This window comes from Bos grunniens, chromosome 19, assembly GCF_055505025.1.
Source record: "Bos grunniens cultivar Pamir isolate PY7600 chromosome 19, Bosgru_T2T1.0, whole genome shotgun sequence".
Lineage (NCBI taxonomy): Eukaryota > Metazoa > Chordata > Mammalia > Artiodactyla > Bovidae > Bos > Bos grunniens.
Window position 1 is genome coordinate 28,534,791 of NC_141183.1, and position 25,273 is coordinate 28,560,063.

Consider the following 25,273-nt stretch of genomic DNA (forward strand, 5'->3'; position numbering starts at 1 on the left):
AGCAAAAGCTCAGGTCTCCAGTGGGTTGAGGAGCATGCTGTGAGTAATGTCTATTAAAACCTTCCTAACTCAAAACATTGGCTTAATTTTTCAATGTTTTATGTCTTGCAAAATATAATCAAATCACATCTTTATCATTGCATCAACTCGTTAAGATTCTACGGACACTATCCTGTTACTAAGGCTAGTTCACAGTAATGTGCTGTTAGCCTTGTTTGGGACTCCAATATACTCAACAGTCAAGAAGGTGACTTCCATGTAGGGCAGAACAATTCTGTAACTTTATTGCTTGCCCATTTAGTGACATTCTTTGGCTCAGAAAACACCTTCTGCATTTAAAAGACATGCAACTAGAAGTTTTTTAAAGAATACTTTAAACTGATATATCCCAAACGGGAGGCCTTGTAGACCAAGCATAATTACCTAAGGAAGTCTAGACTAAAAGCTGAATACTGTCACTTGGGCAAAGTGTGTGTGTGTGTGTGTGTGTGGCGGGTGGTGGTGGTGTGGGGGAGTGGGCACTCACTGGGCACCAGTACAAATAGAAACACACATTATTCAAGCACTGAACTCTGAGGGCCATTAGTTACTAATTCAGAGTACTTCCTAACATTGGAGAGTGCCACAAAAAGACACACCTGAAGAGTCCTAAGGAAATGAGTAGGTCCACTACGTGAGGCATGTCAGATTCTTTGTAACCCCATGGACTATGTAGCCTGCCAGGCTCCTCTATCCATAGGATTCTCCAGTCAAGAATACTGGAGTGGGTAGCCATGCCCTCTTCCAGAGGATCCTCCTGACCCAGGAATCGAACCCACGTTTCTTAGGTCTCCTGTACCGGCAGGCAGGTTTGTATTTTTTTTACCACTAGCACCACCTGGGAAGCCCAATAGAGTCATTAACCACGTGTCAGAAAAGGAAACAAGTCTCACCAAAATTTGTAGAGCTTAGGAGGTTGAGGGGGTCCCCAGTGGACTGGGGCCCCGGACGTGTGCGCGGGGGAGGCCTGCCTCCTGGGCTGGAATCACTGCCCGGGCACAGGCGCTGCAGTGAGGTGGACACCCTTCCAGGGCCCAGAGCCAATGTAGGGGGCCTGGGCCTTTCCTCCCCAAAGCCAGAGAACACGCGAGGTGGGTGCAATGTGGAGGGCTGAGAGTACCCAGCCCCTCTTCCCTGACAGATAGCAGGGGCCCCTGCAAACACAGCAACAGGCCCTAAACACCGGGCCCCTCTGGAGATCAAAGTTTCAAAAATGAAGTGGTGTTTTAGTGAACCACTATCTTGGGGGGAAATCAACAGTGTCCACGTCAGAACCCATGAGTTACCCTTGCCTTAAATAGCCATGACTGCCACCTACTAGACTTCTCAAACATGTTTTAGGTGATTTTAATTCAGATCCGGGTAAATCAGAAGTTGTCCAGTGGTTTTTAACAAAACAAAACTATGTATAATTCGCCACATTGATAGAAGGGAAATTTCCATTCAGTATTTCCTAAGTACAAGCCTGTGTAAGTATGCATGGAAACGAAGCAGATCACCTGAGTTGGGGAGCAGTCTGGACAGGGGGGCAGGGGGGGCGGGTCACAGCCAGCCCAGGGTCACTGGGACCCAGCCTCATCCATGCACTTATGGATCAGATGCTCTGTGGCCACCTTCCTGCAGCACAGCAGGGGGTGGCATGATGGACCACACAGCCTCAAAGCCTTTCTACTGGGGTGATTCCTTAGGCATGAGATTTCAGAGTTCCTTTGGCATGATATTTCAGAGTTTCCTTTTGTAAACAATGAAAATGTGGTGATCACACAACTTGACGCATCATAAACAGTGAATGTTACTCACAAGGGAGACGCTCTTTAGGGACCTAATTCCACTGTATCTGACCGCACTTTTCAGAGTCTCCACACCATCTTGGGACCAACTCAGGGGACCTGAGTCAGATGCATCCCAGAGTCCTGAAGAGGGGGGACCCTGAGCAGAATCCAAACGCAGCTATGCAGGTGGACAGGAAATGCTTGTAGATAAAGACCAGGCAGGTCTGCCCTGCACCTCACAAACAGAAGAGCTCCACACACACACGAAGGTTCCCAAGACTAAAAGGGTATCTCTTTAATTCAGAATGCATCCTATGGCTCACATGCATGGTAATTTAATTCTGAAACACTGGATTCTACCTGAGAGATTCTCCCAGATGTTTTTTCTCCTTTTAGCTTTTTTTTTTTAAGGCAATTGATATCAACTGTAGATTCAAATCTTCCAACAACTCTTAAAATCTACATCTGTTCAGAATGAACATGTTCTTTAAAAGCTTTTCAGAGGGAAAAGGTGATACAGAAGACGAACCAACGTTCAAATAATTTAAAACAAAAAGGCAGATTTAATGCAACAATAACATTAATCTGAGGATAAATAAACCCACAACAGGCTTTAAAGTTTGAAAATGTTTTCCTTTCTTCACAGAGAGAATGGTTTACTGAAAGCACACAGGACTGAAGACATCAAAACAAAACGCAGTCTCTACGTCCAGGTGAGATGGGCCTGATCCTCTAGCCGCCTCCCAACACCTGTCCGGCCACAGGGATAGGCGATGGCTTCTCTAACTCAGGATGGGTGTCGGCTTCAGGAGTAACTGGATGGCTTGTTTCCTGAGTCATCTTCCTGTGACCCCATGCTCTGGGAGGGAGGCAGGAGACAATGCACTTGTCTGCCTGGGCAAGAGCTTCCCGCCAGCAGCCCCAGAGGATATCACCCCTTGTAACAGGGAGGCAGTTATAGGACCCCCACCCCCACCCCTAAACACACTTCCAGCCTGCAGTGTGGAAATGCTCTCCACGAGCACGTCTCCGTGAACTTCACTATTACAGGGACACCACCCAGCTCCCTCCAGCATACTTCTGTTAACAAGGGGACCCCAATCACCTTCTGCACAAACTGGGGGTTCACTGTGATCTCCTGGTCCATGGCCTTCAGCCGCTCGTCCAGCTCTATACACTTCAGCATCTGTGTGGAAGCAGGTCGACAGGCTGAGCAGGTGGGTTCAGGGCAAGTTTATCCTTTTGAGCCTAGACTATTCGGGTGCTACAAGGTCACAGCCCTGAGCCAGATAGGTTCTGGAGTCAGAATTTGGGGTCAGACAGTTAACACAGCACAAATAGCGCACCTTGCCTGCCACACCATAATTAAACTACACACGTGAAACCTAAAACCGTTCACGAGTGTCATTTCAGGTGGCACCTGACACCAAACGAGTTACAAAAAATACTTCCAGCTTCCAGGGTTTTAAAAAATTTGGAATTGCCAAAAAGAGACTCTGGTGACTTACTGCTTTTCATATTCTGAAGCTACTGTTTGGCTGAATCCATTTGCCTATCAGAGGTAAGAAGCCTGTTGGCCCCCGTGAGCCCAGCTCACGCCCGGAGGCCCTGAGTAGCATGGGCCTCGGTGTACAGGCAGCAGCTCCCTGGTCCTTGGTCCGTGGCTGCTGCCCAGCGGGAACCGCCGCCGGCCTTCCTCCCCGCTGCCCGCTTACCCCTGACCTTCTGACCCGGGACTCCAGAGTCAAGTTACTGAAGGCTCCACCGTATAAGTGGCTACTGGGTACACATGAAACTGTACTGAAACGATGTACTCTCCCAAGTATTTCAGGAGTTGAGGGAGGCTCTGATAAACTGGACAAGGATGCTAACCTACCGTTTATTTATAACCAGACAATCGGGAAGAGTCCATTTTGAAATTAACTTTCTAGGAAATTAGATGTTCTTACAAACTAGTTGGGAACTACCCATATTTAAAACTAAAATTATCCTGGAATACAGAAGCAGTACTTCAAGTGTAAAATCACAGACATCAGCCCAGAGCACTGGCGTCTGTTACCTCCTGGTCAATGTTGTGAAGCATGGCAGGGTTGTTGTATTTTTCAGGGTTATCGTGGAAACTGACCATCCCATCCTTCTGATTAATACTTGCAAAAATCTCACCATCTTCTATCTATAAAAGAGAAATCAGGAAAATAGTTTAACCCCAAACATTATGTGAATAAGTGTTATTTCAACGCAGTTAGGGGAAATCACAGAGAGCAACAAGTAAATCAATCGGTAAGTGTTTTAGGCTCCACCGGTTTCTTTAACTCTCTTCCCTCTCTTAAATAGTATGTGCAGGGCACCATGAGAGACTAAGGAGTAAAGTCCACATAAAGTGAGTTAACCTTTACTTCGACTGTGCCACGCGGCCTGCAGGATCCTAGTTTTCCCCAGCCAAGGACTGAAAGGCCACAGACTTGGCCACTGGACCACCAGGGTCATCTCCTAGTCAGCCATTTTAAAGGGAACAATTCAGTAGATTGAACTATACCTGTGATGCACAGGCACCACCTCTAGCCAGCGGGCCCCCGCCCGTCTGCGTAGTCACTGCCCAGCCCCCTCCTCTCAAGCCCCACCTCCACCCGTGTACTCTGCACACTGTGCACATGCCTGTTCTGGAGGTTTCGTGGAAGTGGAATCAGACAGTGCGTGATCCTATGTGTCTGGCTTCTCTGGCAGATATTCTGAAGCACCCTTGCATCTTTAGACAACTTCTATGAGATATAATTGAAATTGTCTTTGTGTTTCACGAAAGTGAAGCCCTAACAAATTTTTGGTTCACTCCAGTAGCAATTATCCTCTGGTCCTTTAAGAAAATTTTCCTGCCAATGCTGATTCCAAGGCAGCTTCAAGGTGTACATTTTTTATTTGCATCAACAACCGGGGATTAAGTTGACTGATCCTCATAGCCAAATCCTGTCCATGCAGCTAAAAAGGGAGCAGCCGATAGAAAATCCCAAAAGGGTGCTATCATTCCTGACACACCATGCCCCAGCAGCAGCAACGCTCCATCTGGGATGGTGGAGCTGAGCTGCCTGGGCTGGTTGCTATCTCCAGCCTCGGGGGATGTGGTCCTAGTTAATGAAGTGCTCACAGCCCAACACAACCGAACACAAGGCGTGACTCCCTGACTCTGTGAGTACACGGGGGATCTCACAGTGGACAGAACACACCTAGTGGAAATACACACCAGGTTCACCAGCAGCGTGCTCTGTAAAAACCACAACAGGAAACCACCCCCATGTCTACCTGATGGTTCCACTCATGCCGTGGACGCTGCAACCCTGAACATGAGCCGGCTGCAACAACGTGCAACACAGTGCATGGGGCTCGTGATGCTGAGCAGCAACAGCCAGACCTCTGAGCACACACGCTGTACATTCCCTTCCGTAAGAAGCTCAAAAATGGGACACCGCTAAAAATGGGACATTACAAGTCAGGATTAAAAATAACCTTTCCAGGCAGATGCAGGGCTGGAACCTGGTTTGAGACGGCTACACACTGTATGATTCCAACCATATGACATTGTGAAAAAAGCAAAACTGGAGAAAATGAAAAGGTCAGTAGAGGGAGGGGTGGTAAGGACCAGGCAGAGCACAGGGCATCTGCAGGGCAGAGTGGACGCTCCATGCAATGCGGTCATGACAGATTCATGTACATGCACATTTATCCAAACCCACAGAGTGTCCAACACATGAACAAACCTGATGTAAACTAAGGACTTTGGATGAAGAGCTGTCAGTGGAGGAGCATCAGCTATGACAACAGCCCAGTCTGGTGGGGACACTGATCAGGGGAGGCTTTGATTGTGTGTGGGGACTGGGAACTCTGTACTTTGCCCTCAATTTGGCAGTGAACCTCAAATCACTATAAAAAAAATTAAATCTTATTTAAAAACAAAAATCCCTGCCTTCATAAATTTTACACAGTAGAACAGGATTTTTCAGGCTTGGCAGTACTGACGTTTTGAGCCAGAGAATTCTCTGTGGTGGGCGCGCCCCCTGCGTGCAGGACCTGGCTCCGCTTGCTATGAGCAGCACTCCCTGGCTGTGATGACCAAGAACGTCCTCAGGACACGACCGTGCGGGACACACGTGCACACGTCCCAGGAAAACCGCAACTGTGAGGAGGCTGACGGAGCACCCACAGTGGTGCCACTGGATGCCCTGCCTCCTCCTCTATGTCTCCCATGGCGAACACCAGTAACCTTTACAAGGACAAAACTCCACTTAGTAACTTCTGAAGACAGAAACACACTTACCATGTGCAGGACATACTTTTCTGCCTCCTGAGGCCCGGACAGCTGCACGCGACTCGCCATATCTTGTAACGACAGTGTTAAAAATGTCTGAAATTCAGAAGTTAATCAATTACAGGTAGAAATAGACTGAAGAGAGAAATTCTAGTAAATGTGTAGACTCCTACTGAGTCACTGATCGCTTGCTTCTCAAGAGTGTACAAGCTTTCTGTTGCAAAGATGACTTGAACTGCGTGCGCTAAGGCTTCAGCATCACTTTTCTAGAGCAACGACTTCTAGGAAACACCCTCCACATGGGGTCTAGAATGACGTGTGTGCCAGGCTGCTCGCTGCAGCTCTACCTGTGATGGCAAGGTCAGAACTGCCCAGATGTCTGTCAGCAGAGGACTGGCTGAGTGCAGGAAACCACACAAATGGACTCCTACACGGCTATAAAAAACCTTACAAAGTGAGGATGCTTTTTATGAGCTGAAATTGAAGACATGCACATCATTAAACGTAAAAAGGGACACAGAACAGGGTCTATATCTGGCTCACATCTCTGAACAAGGAAACTGCATACGTGTGACAGCACACGTGTGTGTGAATGCACATGCTTATACACTCTCTGCGGGGAGGCCCGAGAAGCAGTGATGCTGGGCTGCCTCTGGGAAAGAAAAGGCCAGCTGCAGTATAGGAACTGGGTGGAGATTTTTGTGTCTTTGCATTTTGTATTGTAAATATATTAACTTGTAAATAATATGAAATTAAAAAAAAAAACAGATTCAGCCTTCAAAATTCAAAGTCAGCATGCGTAAACACATTGAGGGTTAAAAGGAAACCAGTGGGGGGTGGGGAGGGGGAAGGAAACCAGTGTTTACCATGGTCTGCCTGGGACCTGATGAAAACGCCTTTCAGGAACAAATTAAAAGAGCCCCCTTTTTTAGAGCAGCTGGCAATATTTACAACTGCCAGCTGTAAATACAATGCATTTTCAAAGCAGGCCTTGTTAAGATTCTGATGTTGAAAATTCTTGATAAGCCAATCACCAAAAAAACTCTCTATACATTTTAGTTCAGAGTAGCACCTCCTTCCCAAATGAAACTCCTGTGAATTCTAAGCAGTATCTAGGCAGTTTAGCACCAGTGAGGACTAGAAAAGTGAACATTTCGAAATATACAGAACTGTCATTTTTCCTTTCAAAGTAAGAAACTTCCACTTGACTGTCCATCAGAAGAGAACTGGCTGAGAAAGTTATGATTGTCTGTACAACAAAGCACAACGCACAGTCACTGTGATACAGGCTTACGTTGCCATGGAAACCAGAAGAAAGGATATAGAACAGCACATAGCATGTGACCCTGGTTACAGTCAGTGGGAGTGTTCGCACACATGGAGCAGACGGATCCAGAGAAACGTCCCCAGAACATGATTGTGGAGCAGGTCTGAGCCCCCGTGACAATCCCGTGTCCCCGCCTGCCCGGCAGCCAGCCATCTTGTCCACTGCGTCCTTGCAGGGCTGTGTCTCGGGGGAAGAGCTGTCCCCTCCCTGCTCATTGCAGCTGTTCTTTGCCGGTTTCCCATTACCTGCAGTGAACACCTCCATCTCCCTGGCTAACATAAGGCTTCATTTTCTTTTTACACTTTCCTGGACAGTCTTAACACTTGATAACAAGCATATTTTCCAGCATCAAAAGCCACTGGGTCTATTTTCATCTTAAAAAATAAAAACTACACAGTTGGCTTACCTTCCCCAGCGCAAGTGCACCAGCCAAGCGCCCACAGGTGGGTTAGCCTGCTGTGAGGTCCCGGGCCGCACAGCTGTACCCTTAGCATCTGCCCAGGCCATCTCCCTCCCTTCAGCTACCTGTCTGCCTCCCAGAGCAGCCACATCTCCTCCCCACTTCTTCTTCACCTGCTCTTCTTCTCAAATACCCTATACTAGCCCTGGAAAGGCACCCCTCAAGGTCCCCAAAGGACCGGCTGGGACCCTGCGCTGCTGCCTCAGTGCCAACAAGGACAGGAGAACGGAGCCTGGCTCTGGAGGCCCACAGGACTGCACCTTGGTGAGTCTTTGGATGTTCTTCTTATATAGCGAGGACAGGCACTGCTTCACCAGCCCCATGTTGTTGTCCCGTGTAAAGATCTCGCTGTGCTTGGTCACCAGGCTGCGGAGCTCCGACGGGTTGTTGGTGGAGTACACTTGCGCTAACTCGTGGTATGCATTGCTAAGAGGCTAAAGGTGTGCAGGGGGGAAGAAACCAGATTCGACAGTTAGCAGAACAGAGCCTGTGTGAGATGCAAAAGGAAACGTGGCACTAACTACGGAGCAAGGAGGTCCAGCCTCCCTTACTGTTACCCAGCAAACTGTAAGTTATTCTAAGCAAATGCCTGGTTTTCAAGACCAAGGAGAGAAGTTTACCATGGTGCTCCTTGCGTAGCACAGAGCAGGCCTGGAGCCTGCATTCAGTGACAGCCACAGGCCTTTTTCTCACAGGCAGCTCCTGACTTGTCCCAGATAAACCATTTTGGGAAGAAAGGGGGCAAACACCCACCCTTCTCAGCCCCCTCTTGCTCCACACGTGCCTCACCAGGTGCCATGGGACAACCAACTGCTTCCAGAGGAACAAGAGACCCCTGGGCTGAGGGCCCCTCAGAGCAGAGCTGTGTCCACCACCCGGGCGATACGGCTCCTCATCTTCCTTGTCAGACACAGGGCAGGGCTGCAGGAGCGGGCGAGCGGTGCTGAGCAGCATGCGCAGACCTGGTTAGAGCAGCAGCCCTACCCTGATGCCTGAGCCCTCGGCACCACTCCGTTAACCCTGCAGACAAACCGCAGCCCTTGTGAAGGAGGTGAGTCATGAGGACCCCACTTACGAAAGTGCTCCTCCTGGAACAGGTCACTCCAGGGCCATGGGGGCCACCTGTGGGAGTTCTCCAAACCCGCGTCACTCTTGCGCGGGCTCTGAGGGCCTCTCACCCACCCCCAAATGACCACCTGTGACAGGAAGCCTGGAGCCCAAGAACCATGATGGGTAGCTGAAGGACACGGGCAATACTCAACATGACAGCACAGAAACCTTCACATCAGGAAGACTTTCAAACTGACCTCCTGAAACTTTGAGTTTTGTTCAAGGAGGGTCAGCACAAAATTGTTATCAAATGATAGTGACTTCAATTTAAAATAAAATAAGCATGAATTAAGAGAAAATAAAAAAGGAGGTCATTTCTCCACGTGGTCCTGGAGCCGAGTCCTTAGGAAAACCATAGCAGCTTAGTGAGCAAAGCTTGGGGTCTAAGAGGATCTCCCAGCACCTGGTCAGAGTTCAAGTCCAACAGAGCATAAGCACTGCTCTATCAGAACCTTAAACCCCTACGCCATGACCACCCAGAGCAAGAGCGTGGACGCAGATTCCTGGGAATACCCCACCCCATCAGGGGGTCGGTGGGCATGGACAAGAACAGTCAGGGTCCTGCCAGATGCCCAGGGGATGTCGAGAATGTCTGCTAATTGAAGATGCTGGGCGAGTAAAGTCACATAGATTACAGAATTATGCATCACCACAGCTTTGTAGGAACAGAACATGTCAGCTGAGAAATCACTGTTTTGAAAGCTCACCTTAATGAATCTACCCACAATCTGAGAGGTGTATTTCGGCAGCTGCTGTACTTTGCCCAGCAAGATCAGAGAGACCAGGATATACTTCTTATACGACTCCAGCATGATGTGACTGACGGCCATGGCAGGTGTGGTGATGGCCTGGGTGGAGAGGAACGTCAGAATGAGGACAGGGCATGAATTCGGAAGACAGTACTGATACCCAGTCACTGCCTTTAATGACAACTGGGCTTTGGCACGATCACCAAGTTGTGCGACTGTTCCTACTACCTAATTTCAGGACATTTTCACCCTCCTAAAAAGAAACTCTGCTGGGCAGGGGTCACTGCCCATATTCCCCTCCCCAGCCATCCACTCCTCCACTTCAATTCTTGTTGGACTTGCCTGCTCTGGACATTTCATATTAATGGCTTTTTCCCCCCTCTCTTGGCTGTGCTGTGTAGCTCATAGACTCTCAGTTCCCCGACCAGGGATTAAACCCAGGCCCTTGGCAGTGAGAGCATGGAATCCTAACCACTAGAGTGCCGGAAATTCCCATAAATGGCTTCACAGGGTCTTATGTGAGCAGCTTCACTGTGACACTTCCAGGGCACACACTGAAGTAACCCGTGTCACAACCTATTCTATGATTCAGGCAAACGGTGCTCCACGCAGACAGAGACCACCTGGGCTGGCGGGCATCTGGCCGCACGGCTCTCGCTGCCGAGAACATGCGTGTATGTAGGTGGTGTCTGCTGCCACTTCTCTCAGGTGTAACCCTGGGAATCAAAGTGCTGGGTCACATGGAGGTTTCAGGTGTGACCTTTTGAGGAACCGCCAGACTGTTTCCGAAGGGGCCGCACCACTGAGCATCCTACTGGCCATGACAAGGGCTCTGAACCCACACCCCTGTCAGCAGCCAGCACCCTATCACAACTGCCTGCTGTGTGACCTGGTGCCACACTGTGGCTCTGAGTTGCATTTCCCTTTTGATCAGGGCTTCTGGCCATCTGTATATAGTCTCCAAAGAAATGTCTATTCAAATCTGTCGCCTATTTTAAAACTTCAGGGCTTTTACTGTTGAATTCTGACACCTCTGCACATTCCGGACGTGAGTCTCTTTTCAGAAACATCACCTGCAAGTATTTCCTCCTATTCTGCAGCTGCCTTTCTATGTTCTTTCACATGGATTCATGAAGGTTAAGAATCCAAATCTATCACCCAAATCAGCCCAAATGTCCCAAACAAAACCCAAGCCCCCAGGGCCTTAAGGCCGTTCGGAGTTATTCCACAGAAACACTCCTTTAAGCGCATGAGGACACAAGCACAACGAGCCCAGGCAGCACCGCTTTCAATGAGGCAGCAGCACCTACTGAAGGGCCTGCCCGCTGGGGCCCAGGGAGCACCCAGGGCCACCTGTGCTCAGGGTGAGCAGTGGGCGCAGCTCTCACTCGTCAGTTTATGCAATGCTGCATGATTTGAGGTGTTTGTTTTTTGTTTTTTTAGCAAGTGTATCTTTTGGAATGTTTCAGAAAAGCAGTAAAAAAAAATGCCTGTCTGGTATCACTCACGTCCCCTGCCCAGCAGCACCTCCAGTCACCCTGTCCCAGGCCCCAGCAATGCTGGTCAAGCCCACTGACCAAGGCCACGCCCACCCAGAGGCGTGTGCACATGCTTGCACAGCATCTCAGATACACTTGAGCTCCTCCAAGGTTCAGAGCACCTTTGATTACCAGAACGTGCACTCCGAATCAAACTGAACTTCTGAACGTCTGACAAGTTCATCTTAAAACACTGTTTCTACCCAGTCCTGTCTTTTTAGGCCCAGAGCGAGCCTCCAGAAATGCACATCTCATCACAGACACAAAAGGGTGGAGGGGAGGCACTTTTTTCTCTGAACTCCTTTACATACTCTGAATTATGAACTAGGAGAATGCCTTATTTATTAAAACAAGAAACACTTGGGAATTCCCTGACAGTTCAGGGTTAGGGTTCAGTGCTTTCACTGCTATGGCCCTGGGTTTAGTCCTTACCTGGGGAACTATGACACTGTAGGCCATGCAGCATGGACCGAAGAAAAAAAAAGCAAAAAACTTAACCCAACTTCACACCTCATTTCAGAACAAGAAGATGCGACAAAGATCACTGGCTCCATTGCTTCCCCACATACAGAGGAAGCTGCAAACATCCAGAGACACACAGAACTCAACCCGCACCCAACAGAATTCGAGTCCCTCCCTGCCGTGGGCCCCAGCCACCAGTCAAGGCACGCCTCTCTGACCGCACAGGTTCATACGCCCCGAGCTGGGGAGTGACCACCTGCTCATAGAAGTAGAGTGCCCGCTCGAAGTTCTTCAGTCCGGTGTAGACCATCCCGCCATAGTAGTAGTAGCACAGGAAGTGCTTGGCATCGTAGGCCCCGTTCTCCTTGCAGATGTCCACCATGTCCACATCCAGGTACGGCAGGGCCGGCTTAAAGCACTTTGCCAGCAAACACAGCTGTGGAGAGAGACACATGCAGCCATCACTCCACATGCACTGTGGCACACGTCAGCGAAAGGAGAAAACCCAGAAAGTTCTAGAAAACACTTGGCTTACATCTTACTGACTAGAATGATTTAAACGTTGACATGTCCTTCCATCTTCTTAGGCATTCGGAATAAAACAGCATTTCTTTGGAAAAGGCTAACTGGCTGTGACATGAAGAGCTCACAAGCGAAGCAAAGCCTGGGCATCTACAGATGATGCATGAGTGTGGGCTCTGCTCTCTGCTGCCCTGGCGGCACGGGCACAGCTCCTCTCAGATCTTTCCTTGCCTGCTCTGACTCCCTTGACTATGAGTAGAGAATGTGCAGCCAAAGAAAGCAGGACCGGCAGAGCCTCAGGCCTGGGTGACAGTGGAACCAGACACACAGGGGTGCAAACACTGCACACCTGAGACTCATAAACTCTACCGTGTGCCCGTCACACCTCCACCACAAAAGTGTTTCAAAAATAAGAGAAAAGAATGCACACCTCCATGTGAAGTGAGAAGATGTGGCTGAAATAATCCACATACCATGTTATTCATTAAGGGAACAATCTGGATACCCCACAGAGACTGGCTAAACCCACAGTATGGAGTTCTCTGTAGCTATGAAGCACTAACAAAAAATCATCTCCAAGACACAGTATACAGGAAAAAGACCTTGTATAGATTGTTACTCGGAGAAGGCAATGGCATCCCACTCCAGTACTCTTGCTTGGAAAATCCCATGGATGGAGGAGCCTGGTAGGCTGCAGTCCATGGGGTCGCTGAGTCAGACACGACTGAGCAACTTCACTTTCACTTTTCACTTTCACGCATTGGAGAAGGAAACGGCAACCCACTCTGGTGTTCTTGCCTGGAGAATCCCAGGGATGGCGGAGCCTGGTGGGCTGCCGTCTATGGGGTCACACAGAGTCGGACACAACTGAAGTGACTTAGCAGCAGCAGCAGCAGCAGATTGTTACTATTTGTGTTTAAACTACAGAGACAAAAATATACAGGTATCTGCTGGTGTGTGCCTAAACTGTTGCTGGAGGGCTGGAAGAGAAATGATCAACTCCAGCTTCCTCCGGAAAGGAGGGATGGGTGGCAAGGGAGCAGGTAGAGGCCGGCTTCATTACACATATCCCTCCTTTGTCATCTGGGTTTCAATAAACAAACAAGTAACATCTTCAGGCGTGAGAAGTCACCAGTTGGTTCTCAGGCCCCAGAGTTCCTACTGGGAGTGCTGTCAGGGTCACAAGCACCACCCCCCATCCCAATCTGCTCTCACATCCCACGGACTGGCTGGGTGGCAGCCCACGGCTGGTGGTCAGCAGCCCCAACATTCCCTTCCAACAACAGCGCACTTAAAACATGGTGCCATCCCAACCACGTCCAACCTTGACCCGGGTGACCCCCGGTGCTCACCTGGCAGAGGTCAGCGTGCACAGAGGTCAGCTGGTTTGTGTTCATCTGCATCTTGTCAATGGCTTGCCTAAGGACGCCAATTCCTCGCAGAGGCTGTCAGAAAGAGGCCTGTCAGTTAGGGCCTCGGTGGGGGCGGCACGCCTAGTCCTAAGCTGTCCCTTACAAGTGAAGTAACCCTACAGGCAGGCTCCTCTAAATGAGAGCAACCCTACTGATGGGCTCCTCTAAATGACAGGAAGGGGGTCCCACAGCCTCTGGAGAAACTTCTGTCTCTGTTCAGTCAGAAAGTATCATCTTAGGCTGTTTATTGTCATATTTAGAGTAATTAGCACAACTTTTTAAAATCAGAAAGCTTTTTCTAATTAATGGAGATCAATAATCAAAATCAACATTACATTCTCAACAGTTCATTATATTTACAAGTAAACAAACCACAATTTTCCAGATCATTAACCACAGAAGTGACTCGTGTTTAGGAGACTTAACTGAGAACATGGATGCTGGCCCTTTCCTGCAGGACAGTCTGGGGGTCACCTGTAAATTCTCTTCAGCACAACATCTCTTACCTGATGGTAAATTACTGTTGAAAGCGATACCACAAGCTACAAACAGACCATTTTCCTGCCCTGATCGTGAATAACAAGACCGAGAATCACAAGAGGTGCAATCAGCTTCTGGGGAGAAGATGTGACTGTGAAAGAGGGGAGGAACTCGCAAGCTTTCCTCAGTGAAGACTGATTGGATATTTTTAACCATCTCCCTCAAACAACAGTTAGGTAGTGCACCTACAAAATTATCAACTGAGTCTTTGTTTTCAGGCTCTTTCACACCATCAGTCTTTCAAAGTTCAATTTCAAATTAAAAAGAAACATCCAAATTATAACCTGTGTCAGTATCACAATAAATAAAGACTTCACTAGATTAGAGGAGACTAAAGACTGGAGAAGGAAATGGCAACCCACTCCAGTACTCTTGCCTGGAAAATCCCATGGACGGAGGAGCCTGGGAAGCTGCAGTCCATGGGGGTCGCAGAGTCGGACACGACTGAGTGATTTCACTTTCTTCTTTGTAGACAGATAACATGACAAAGTTTCAGACACAACACTACAAATTAATACTGCTTAACTCTTCATTTGAACCTTCAGAGCTAGGTTAAATGAAAAAAATACATAAAGGAGACTGCTGCTGCTGCTGCTAAGTCGCTTCAGTTGTGTCCGACTCTGTGCGACCCCATAGACGGCAGCCCACCAGGCTCCCCCGTCCCTGGGATTCTCCAGGCAAGAACACTGGAGTGGGTTGCCATTTCCTTCTCCAATGCATGAAAGTGAAAAAATAGAGTGAAATCACTCAGTCATGTCCGACTCCTAGCGACCCCATGGACTGCAGCCTACCAGGCTCCTCCATCCAAGGGATTTTCCAGGCAAGAGTACTGGAGTGGGTTGCCATTGCCTTCTCCAAAGGAGACTAAAGAGACACAATAATGTAATTTAACCTGTCATCTGAGATTGTCTTTTGTTACAAAAGACATTAGCAGAAACAACTGGTTGAAGCATAAGGAGGTCAGATGTGTTAAAGGGTTCTATACATGTTTGTCTTCTGATGTGCTGCGGTTACATTAGAGAATGTTCTAAGTTGTCCTAGTTTTTAAGAAACACTCACTGAGCTCTCAGGGTAAGGGGACCATAGCTGCAACCTTCTTTCCTGTGGCTCAGAAAGGAAGAAGACAAGACTGAGCAGGTCAGGGAAGACACCAACATCTAGGGACTCTGGGTGGAGGGCATTTATGGCAATTAATTATACCAACCTAACAACTTCTTATAGAGGGAAAATTAGGTCATTCAGTTCAGTTTAGTCGCTCAGTCGTGTCTGATTCTTTGCGACCCCATGAACCGCAGCACGCCAGGCCTCCCTGTCCATCACCAACTCCCGGAGTCCACCCGAACCCGTGTCCATCGAGTCGGTGATGCCATCCAACCATCTCATCCTCTGTTGTCCCCTTCTCCTCCTGCCCTCAATCTTTCCCAGCATCAGGGTCTTTTCAAATGAGTCAGCTCTTCGCATCAGGTGGCCAAAGTATTGGAGTTTCAGCTTCAACATCAGTCCTTCCCATGAACACCCAGGACTGATCTCCTTTAGGATGGACTGGTTGGATCTCCTTGCAGTCCAAGGGACTCAATTAAAAGATTTAACAAGAAGGGCTTCCCTGGTGGCTTCAATGGTAAAGAATCTACCTGCAATGCGGGAGATACAGGTTCTATCCCTGGGTCAGGAAGATCCTCTGGAGAAGGGAATAGCAACCCACTCCAGTGTTCCTGCCTGGAGAATTCCATGGACAGAGGAGCCTAGCGAGCTATAGTCCAAGGGGTCGCAGAGTTGGACACGACTGAGTGACTAACACACACAAAAGGTTTAACAAACAAGCAAACAAAATCTGCACTTTATAACATGAGGCGCTAGAAGGGCCATTCTGAACAGAAGCAGCAGCTGTGCCCTGGGGGCACCTCTCCTGTGGTCAGAGCTCCCCCAGGAGATGTTCTGAGCTCTCCAAACCCATCACATATGTCTGAGCATCAGGGTCTCAGCACGAGGCTGGGACCCTAATGCTCGGAGCACTGCACAGGTTACACACAAGTGAAACGAAACTGTAAATTACTCAAACAACATTCTTACCTGTTTTCTTTCCACAAGTGCATTTGTTAGCTGATGGCAAAGCCCAGCAACTAGACACAATAACAAAATATTGAAGATGTAAGTGAGTACAGGGCAGAACACAGCCACGGAGAAGAAAAGGCACTGCCCTTACAGGTGTCTGTCGCATAGCGGATGTGCTCCCCGTTGCAGGTGCTGATGAAGAGCTGAACCTGGGAGAACAGCGTCTCGAAGTCGGGAACGCTGGGCATGGAAAACTTCACAAACCTACAACACAGAGAAGAACCAACTGGTCCTGGTTGGGGCCTCATGGCAGGAAATATGGAAGTCCATCCTGCCTCCAATGCTCTGTGAAATTAAAGGAGTCATGACACTTTTAAAAATTAAGAACCAGAATATATGAGATTCTGCTGGCCTGGTTCTTTGCATAATCAAGACACAGAACATAAACACAAATAGAGACTAAGAAAAATAAGCTTAAAGAACAACTTTTACCCAGAGCAAAAAGGCAAGAAATAAAAGATATCCAAAAGAGAGCAACTTTCAAAAAAGAAAACTGTTAAATGAGGTCAATTATCAGGCCACTTAATACTCAAAGTAACTAAACTTAAACTTGTAGCCCCAAAATTTTTTAAATACTTTCCTTTTGCACTTCAATATTCTCAGTACTGCTTACTCACTTAGAAACCCTGAGCAGAACAGACTGAAGGGGGACAGGGAGGAAGCTACGGGCTGGCTGGAGGCCATGGCAGTGGCTCACAGTCATGGTGCTGCCCCAGACCCAGGGGATAAGGACTAGCTGTGGGGCAGGACCAGAGGAGTGGACTGGTCGGAGGAGGGACAACTCAGATGACCCATCCCGAGTCACCTGGCAGATGGTGCCCAATGATCAAAATCTGTCCGAACAATCTCATTTGGGCTTCACAATAGGTCAGTAAGGCACTGTGACTTCCACTTTATAAACAAAAATACACAGCTCAGGGCCCCACACCTCATAATCAGCAGAACGCAGATACAAACCCAGGGAACCTGGTAACCAGGTCAGGGTCCTTCCCAGGTTTCCTCTGACTTACAACGTCAAACATCTTATAGCTTCAGAAAGCTTTCACATACATCATCTCACCTGACACACACATCGGCATAAGCTGAAGTGGGTACAAACTGTGCTACCTGTTCTTTTAATGGGAAAGCACAGCCAGTAGAAATCTTCATCCGCCAGCCACAGCCAGCAGAAGTTTCTGCAGCGGAGGCCCTGTTCCGAGTGTGTGCCATCAAAAGCAGTGGCTACTGAGTCCTCAAGATGCTGCAAGTACGACAGAGGAGCTGAATCCTGCAGGTCACTTATTTGTAAAGATTTACACTCAGACACACAGCAGCCACTGACCACCATCCTGCGAGCGCAGGCTAGACCTCGGGCTCTGACAGCACCTTCCTCCTGATACACCCCCATCTCAGGAGCGCCAGCTCAAGTGAAGCCAGACCCTCACTTCAGGTCAATTTGTTCTCTGTTCATCTATATTATTTCAACTTTCACAACAACCATAAAATCCCAATCTATGACACTAAAACATCAAGAGAAAAAAAAAATCAACCGTCAAGTACATAGAGTCACAAGAGTTCAAAAGGCCAACTGGAATAACGTCTGTTTGACTTGGTCTTAAGCCAGCTTAAACTTGTCTGCAGGGTGCTCTGGACCACTTGGAACTTCACTCAGCTCAGCCTCCTGCCCTGTCCTGCCACTCTTTCCTCTTTTCAATTCAGAAAATGGGGAGAACCCCATGGATCACACGAATAAAAGTATTCAGACAAACACAAACTAGAGTACCACAACTGAGATCACCATTCATTTTTTAAAACATTTCAAAATTTGTATAAACATTAAGAATTTTAAAAAATAATAAAGCAGAACAAAAAATACAAGCAATGATTAGCTGCAATAAGGTGAGGGTAACTGCTACAACATGACTTTAGTTGTGCCAAAGAGCTCACTGTCATTTACAGGGCTTACTTCCTACACCAACCAAAGCCAGCGAGCACAGTGTTGAGGCTGAGGGAGCACAAAGCCGTGAAGGAAGATGCCCTTACAAGACAGCGAGGACGCCCAAGGAGTGCTCCTGGACGTCCAGGGCCCCGAGCACGGTATCCAGATGGGATAAGTTCTTCGCCAGGAGCTCCCCACTCTTGTTGATCAGTTCACAAAGCTGAGTCATTTGCCCTGGAAAACAAGAACGACACTACCATTCAGAACAGCATTCACCAGACCAAAGGATGTCATACCTCAGACATGCTGGTGCCTAAAGGTGATTTCTTCCAACTCCTTCATTTCAGATGAGGACCCAGAAGGGCCAGAGACACCAAATGATTTTGCCTTTGGTCTCAGTGCTAAGTTTCCGACTTTCCTCTGGCCACTGAAGGTTTCGCACTCCCACTTCCAATGCCCCAAGCCAGCAGAGTGCACATTACCATCAGCACCAACTCATCTCCCTTCTGTATCCAAAATGTCACCAGCTATGACTTCATCTCACTCCTCAGCCTCTCAGTCCACTCCTTCCTCTCCCCTCCGCCTTCATTCCCACGCCCGTCACTTTCGGTCTGCACACCATCATCTTCTGAGCAGCCCCCTCCTTCCTTCTCTACCCCAGCCCTCACTCCACACCGGCACCCATCTGTGCAGGAGGTGTGAGGCACATCAGTCAGAGGCAGGGCAAGTGACCTGCACGTCTCTGCTGGGCAGCCTGCTCCTACAGCAGCAGCCTGCACAAAGCATGTGTGTGAAGCTTCTAGGCAAGCAATCCTGTTTGACGCTCACCAGCATGGCCTCGGCTCTGTTTTTTAAGTAAGAAAATTGAACCTGGGAAATGAGTTGTTTGGTTAGTCACCTGGGAAATGAGTTGTTTGGTTATCAAAAAGTGACTGAGACAGGTGCATGCGTGTTCAGCAGCTAAAGTAAGTCATGTCCAACTCTCTGCAGCCCCCCAGGCGCCTCTGTCCATGGGATTCTCCAGGCAAGAATACTGGAGTGGGTTGCCATTTTCTCCTCCACGGGATCTTTCTGACCCAGGGATCGAAGGGGATCTCCTGCATTGGCAGGCAGATTCCTTACCACTCAGCCACCTGGGAAGCCCAACCGAGACAGGACTTTAACCCAAACCTCCTAACCTCATGGGACCTCGGGAAACTGGAGTCTGTGGCACAAACAAACGAGTGAGTGCCTTCCTCACTCCCAGAGACTCCTAGCCTCACCCCTGACCCTAACTCCTACCAGTGAAGAGAAACGAGGCAGAACCGTTGCGCTGCTCTGCGCAGCGCCGGGCACCAAAGCAACCTCGGGGCAGCCAGGCGGGCAGCACCTGGGTCCTTACACCGGGAGACGCGAATCCCGAAAGAAGAGTGCCTGGGCAAGGTCAAGCGGCTTCCGCAACCTTAATGGTTCCTCCCGCTCACTCCTGACAACCCCGCGCAGTCCGAACGTTTCTATTTCACAGATAAACCAACAGGGTGAGGAAAGGGGCCTCACAACAGCGGCCAATTACTTTAATTCTGGGCACTACACTCAGGCCATGAGAGGAACCAACCAAAGACATGAAAATTAGGGGCAAATTCACAGCGGCCACAGCTCCGCTCCCCCAAAAGGGAGCCGGGAGCCAGGGCCCCCGGGGATCAAGCGCGGCCAGCCGCGAGGGGCCCGGCCGCGAGGGGCCCAGCCGCGAGGCCAGGTAGGGAAGGGCCTCCGGGAGGAGAGACGGACCGAGCTCCGACGGCGGGGGGCGGAGGCCGGAGCCTGGGCGAAGGGGTCGCCCATCTCGCGCGCTCCTCAGCCCCGGCCCAAGCGCCAAGACCCCCGCCGCAGCCCGGACGCAGGCTCGCGGCCCGCGCCCATCGCCTCACCTTGGGCGGAGAGCTGGCGGACGCTGTTGACGAACTGCTCCAGGGCGGACGCCATGTTCCCGGTAGCCGGGCGGCGGAGGCGGCGCGCGCTGAACGAGGGCCGGCGACCCACCGGAGGGCCTCAGGGCGATGACGTCACTTCCGTCGCTCAAGCGCCGCGAGATCTACCTACCTGGACCCGGCCACTGTTTCCATGGAACCGGTTCTACGGATGCCCGCGCCGGAAAGCAGGTTTTTTTCCCTTCCGTCTTTATTCTGTGCGCACGTGAAGTCGCCCCCTGGATTTAACAGGGTTGGTGGGCAAAGGACGGAACTGAACGCCTAGTTGTTGTTCAGTCGCTCTGTCGTGTCCAACTCTTTGCGACCCTATGGACTGTGTAGCCCGCCAGGTTCCTCTGTCCATGGGATTTCCCAGGCAAGAATATTGGAGTGGGTAGCCATTTCCTTCTCCAGGGGATCTTCCCCGCTCAGGGAACCCGCCTGTCTTAATCGCAACCTCTTCCCTGAGGCTTTTCCAGCCAGGTGGTCGTTGTCCACCCAGGAAGGCAACCAGCCTTCAAATCCCTTTTCTCGCACTTAGTAGCTCCACGACTCTCGGCAAATTCCTTGGCTGTCCGCTGCCTTGTTTCCACATCTGTAAAATCCTCACGATAGACTACGTAAAACACTTATGGCTGGAGAGGGGTGATGTGAGATGGGGCTGCAAGGTAAACAGGGGCCATGTCAAGTAAGCCGTGTTTAAGCTACTGGATTTTTCACTGAGAAGATTGGGGAGCAGTGGAGGGTTTCATGCAAGCGAGTGGCATGATCAGACACTTGCACTTGGAAAAGACTGGCTTCGCATAGATAACCTCAGAGAGTCATTTAAGAAGCTATTGCAGTAGTTAGCTGACATGAAATATAATAGTAATAATTGTACGTTGGTATAGCGATAAAAATAAATGGATGTATTTGTATCTATGAATGTATAGATGATGACATGTATGGATGAATGACTTTAACACTCATACTGTAGGATGGAGATGTCCCTGTGTGCTGTATGGCCACATTTGGTCCTCAAACAAAGGACAGATATTTTGAATTACAGGACACATTTCCATGGATATACATGGATTTTAATAAAAGCCAAAAGTTTCGAGAGAAATTAAGCACTACAAGAATTCAAAATAGCCACAGCTACTGTGTGCTGCAGTCCATGGGGTCACAAAGAGTTGCACATGACTGAGCGACTGAACTGAACGGGACTAGTCATACTTCAATTTTTTTTTTTTTTTTTTTGGCCTATTTATTGGGATCTGTTCTCAAAGTGTGATCCCCAGCCAAGAGCAGCAGCAGCACCTGGGAACTTTTTTTTTTTTTAATTTATTTATTTGGCTGTGTTGGGTCTTCCTTGAGTCATGTGGGATCTTTCCTTGTGGCCCACAGACTCTCTGGGGCTTCCCAGGTGGTGCTAGTGGTAAAGAACCTGCCTGCCAGTGCAGGAGACCTAAAAGATGCAGGTTCAACCCCTAGGTCGGGAAGATCTGCTGGAGGAGAGCACAGCAACCCACTCCAATATTCTTGCCTGGAGAATCCCATGGACAGAAGAGCCTGGTGGACTACAGTCCATAGCGTCACACAGGCCCAGACACAACTAAAGCGACTGAGCAGGCATGCATGCACAGACTCTCTGGTTGTGGCACATAGGCTCTGGAGCCCTGGACTCAGTAGTTTTGGTGCTTGGGCTTAGTTGCTCTGTGGCACATGGGATCTTAGTTCCCTGACTAGGGTTTCATCTCTTGTCCTCTGCATTGCACAATGATTCTTAACCACTGGACTACCAGCTAAGTCCCACCTGGGAACTTTTTGGATTCCACTTTAGATTTACTATGGGCTTCCCTGGTGGCTCAGAGGTTAAAGCGTCTGCCTGCAAGGCGGGAGACCCGGGTTCAATCATCTGGGTCGGGAAGATCCCCTGGAGAAGGAAATGGCAACCCACTCCAGTATTCTTGCCTGGAGAATCCCATGGATGGAGGAGCCTGGTAGGTTATAGTCCACAGGTTGCAAAGAGTCAGACACCACTGAGCGACTTCACTTTCTTTCACTTTCTTTCTTTAGATTTACTACATCAGAAACTCTGAGGGTGGTGCCCTGCCATCTGAGTTTAACAAGTCCTACAGGTAACCTTGATGCACACTGAAGTCAGAAGGCCTGGATGCAGCAAAGAGGAGCCAAAAATAAAATCACACTCATTTCAGTACCACTAAGAGACATCCCACCCTTCTTTCTTCCTCTCAAGAGTGAAAATGACTGAAAGAGACATGGTTACAGGGATAACCTTGAATATATTTTCCCTTTTTCTTTAAAAGCTAGTCATGTAGAAAACCTGGCAATTACATAAGACACACCTTGCAACAAACAGCCACAGGAGTGAGTGGAAATGCCACATTCAATCATCTGTTTTCTCATTAAAAAAAAAAAATTATTATTTACTTTTGGTTGTGCTGGGTCTTTGTTGCTGCAGGAGGGCTTTCTCCAGTTGCAGCGAGGTGGGGCTACTCTTTGTCTTGGTGCTCAGCCTTCTCATTGCAGGGGCTTCTCTTGTTGCGGAGCATAGGCTCTAGAGCACAGATGCAGTAGTTGCAGTGCGTGGGCTTAACTGTTCAGTGGCCTGCGAGGTCTTCCTGGACCAGGGATGGAACCTGTGTCACCTGCACTGGCAGGCAGAGTCCCATCCACTGTACCACCAGGGAAGCTCTATTTTTCATTCTTTGAAAACACACTTACTTTGTCTCTAATATGTGTCCAACCCTGTGCCAGATGCAGGGATGGGGCTGCATATATCTGTGATCTAAACAGAAAGTTCTTGCTGACATGAAGTTCTGGTTGAAGAGTAAGACACTAAGCAAGCAAATGAAATACTTTCAGAGAGTTAGCACGTGTTATGAAGAAAATAAAACACAGTGATGCAGTGGAGGAAGGTCAGGAAATGCTTCCAAGTTCAGAAGGGTGAGAAAGAGCTGGGGGACTTCCCTGGTGGTCTAGCAGGTAAGAATTTGCCTTGCAATGCAGGGGGCACTGGTTTGATCCCTGGTTGGGGAACTAAGGTCCCACATGACCCGGAGCAACTAAAACTGAGCATGGCCAACTACTAAGCCTGGAAGCTCTGGAGCTGGTATGCCACAACAGAAGATCCCACAAGATGCAATTAAGACTCCGAGGTGCCACAACTAAGACCCAAGGCAGTCACACAAATACAATAAATAAAAAAGAGATCTTGGGCAGAGGGTTTCAGAGAGGAATAAATGTATGCCAAAGTCTTAAGACCCAGATAAAATTTGGTGTTTCTGGAATAGAGAAAATGCTAGTGTGGCTAGAATGTTAATGAGAAGGATCCTGGTGTGTCTGTTGAATATCGTTTGTCTATAACAATAGTAAGGAGAAGGCGATGGCACCCCACTCCAGTACTTTTGCCTGGAGAATCCCATGGACGGAGGAGCCTGGTGGGCTGAAGTCCATGGGGTCGGGAAGAGTTGGACACGACTGAGCGACTTCACTTTCACTTTTCACTTTCATGCATTGGAGAAGGAAATGGCAACCCACTCCAGTGTTCTTGCCTGGAGAACCCCAGGGACGGTGGAGCCTGGTGGGCTGCCGTCTATGGGGTTGCACAGAGTCAGACACGACTGAAGCAACTTAGCAGCAGCAGCAGAACAATAGTAACTGTTTCTTTTTCAACCAGAGTGACAATAAAAGATTTTAAATCCCTCCTCCCAAAACCCACTTATAACAGGATACATAACAATATTTATTTATGGATTCATTTGAAAGTCTCCAGTTTTATTAAGGCTTTGTGATATCTGCAAGGCGAGTGTCTTTTCTGGCAGCTCTCCCCAGCTAGTCACTGTAAAGCAGGGGGCGCATCACCCTGTTCTGGTTCCCTCCCTTAAATTCTTCTGCCTGTGTTATTGGCTTATTTGCTGCCTGTCCATCTTCCCTTCTAAGATGTAAGTTCCAAGATGGCAGGACCTCGTCCATATGCTCCACTGAGAGATGCTCTAGGGGCTCAGTAAACGTCTCTTCGACACAGGCCTGCTCCATCCTCGCTGTGGCAGTTGGAGGAGGGAGCCCAGGCCCAGAGTTCCAGGAGAAGGTGCCAGTGGAGATCCGGGGACTGCGGACGCCCCGGAGACAGCCCAGCGCCCCGAACTATCCTCCAGGCCACGCCCCTCGGGCCCGCCTCGGTCGGCGCGGGTCCCTTTAAGGGCGGCGAAACCGCAGCCTCGCTCTGGGGCCGGAGCCTGCGCGCTCTTGCCCCCCGCGCCCCGCGCCCCCCGCCCGTACCCCGCGCGCCCCCGGCGCCGCGCGCGCTCCGTGCGCTCCCCGCACCCGGCGCGCCCCGCACCCGGCGCGCCCCGCGCCCGGCCCCCTGGCCGCAGTGTCTTCTCCCGCGGTCATGGCCCCGGTGTCCGCGGCGAGCGCCCGCGTGGGGCCATGATCCGGCTGCGCTGCTGGTGCTCGCGGAGGCCCCGCGGCGCGGCGGGGCCGGCAGGGCGGCGCTGGGCGTCGGGTGGGCCTGCTGGCCGCGCCCTGCGAGTGCTGGTGGACATGGACGGCGTGCTGGCCGACTTCGAGGGCGGCTTCCTCAGGAAGTTCCGCGCGCGCTTCCCCGACCAGCCTTTCATCGCGCTGGAGGACCGGCGCGGCTTCTGGGTGTCGGAGCAGTACGGCCGTCTGCAGCCCGGGCTGAGCGTGAGCATCCCCACCCCGGGCGCGCGTGGCCCTGGGGCTCGACTCCCGTAGCACCGAGTCCTGGGGGGCCACGCTGTTGGCTGTCATCGAGGGCTTCTCAAAATTCAGGAGTACATAAAGCGTAGTATATCCAACTCTCCATCTTCAACTGACTTTAATTTTGGATGTACTTGACCTCAAGTCACATTCCTGTGTCATCCTCCTCGTAGATTTGATGAGCATCTTTAGCATCCATTCTTTTCGCCTTTTTACAGCAAAGCGTGGCTCCCAGTAGAATTAGGCCCAGAGATATTGTGAGCCTTTCTGGACATCACAGCACACAGGGAGTCAGTGCACGGTGGGTTTGGATCTACTCCTTGGCTTATCCACTGGCCCTG

General features: G+C 49.7%; 2 protein-coding genes across 7 annotated transcripts in view; one reads left to right on the forward strand and one right to left on the reverse strand.

The window, feature by feature from the left end:
* Positions 1 to 2,351: 2,351 nt before the first annotated feature.
* On the reverse strand, positions 2,352 to 20,302 carry COPS3 (COP9 signalosome subunit 3). 2 transcript variants are annotated; one of them, XM_086358365.1, is made up of 12 exons: positions 20,166 to 20,302; positions 18,363 to 18,492; positions 16,432 to 16,544; positions 16,299 to 16,348; positions 13,629 to 13,721; positions 12,011 to 12,190; positions 9,713 to 9,853; positions 8,156 to 8,329; positions 6,118 to 6,204; positions 3,871 to 3,984; positions 2,917 to 2,997; positions 2,352 to 2,670 (listed from the first exon to the last, which is right to left on the reverse strand). In XM_086358365.1, exons 1-12 carry the CDS (start codon positions 20,218 to 20,220, stop codon positions 2,617 to 2,619), a joined length of 1,272 nt encoding a protein of 423 aa, XP_086214491.1. In that variant the 5' UTR covers positions 20,221 to 20,302; the 3' UTR covers positions 2,352 to 2,616. The 2 variants fall into 2 exon arrangements, with proteins under 2 accessions (XP_086214491.1, XP_086214492.1); XM_086358366.1 differs by lacking the exons at positions 12,011 to 12,190; positions 13,629 to 13,721; positions 16,299 to 16,348; ... (1 more) ...; positions 18,363 to 18,492; positions 20,166 to 20,302 and having other exon boundaries at positions 8,685 to 9,775.
* NT5M (5',3'-nucleotidase, mitochondrial) overlaps positions 20,289 to 25,273 on the forward strand; it is a 29,733-nt gene continuing 24,748 nt past the window's right edge. For 4 of the 5 annotated variants that reach the window (XR_015147762.1, XR_015147761.1, XM_086358368.1 and 1 more), the window contains exon 1: positions 24,492 to 24,896. Coding sequence is in view for 3 of the 5 variants with exons in the window: in XM_086358368.1 (XP_086214494.1) it covers positions 24,639 to 24,896 (258 nt within the window). In the remaining 2 variants the exon portion in view is untranslated. Of the gene's footprint in view, positions 20,397 to 24,491; positions 24,897 to 25,273 lie in introns of those variants that run through there. The other variant, XM_086358370.1, reaches the window with a different exon arrangement.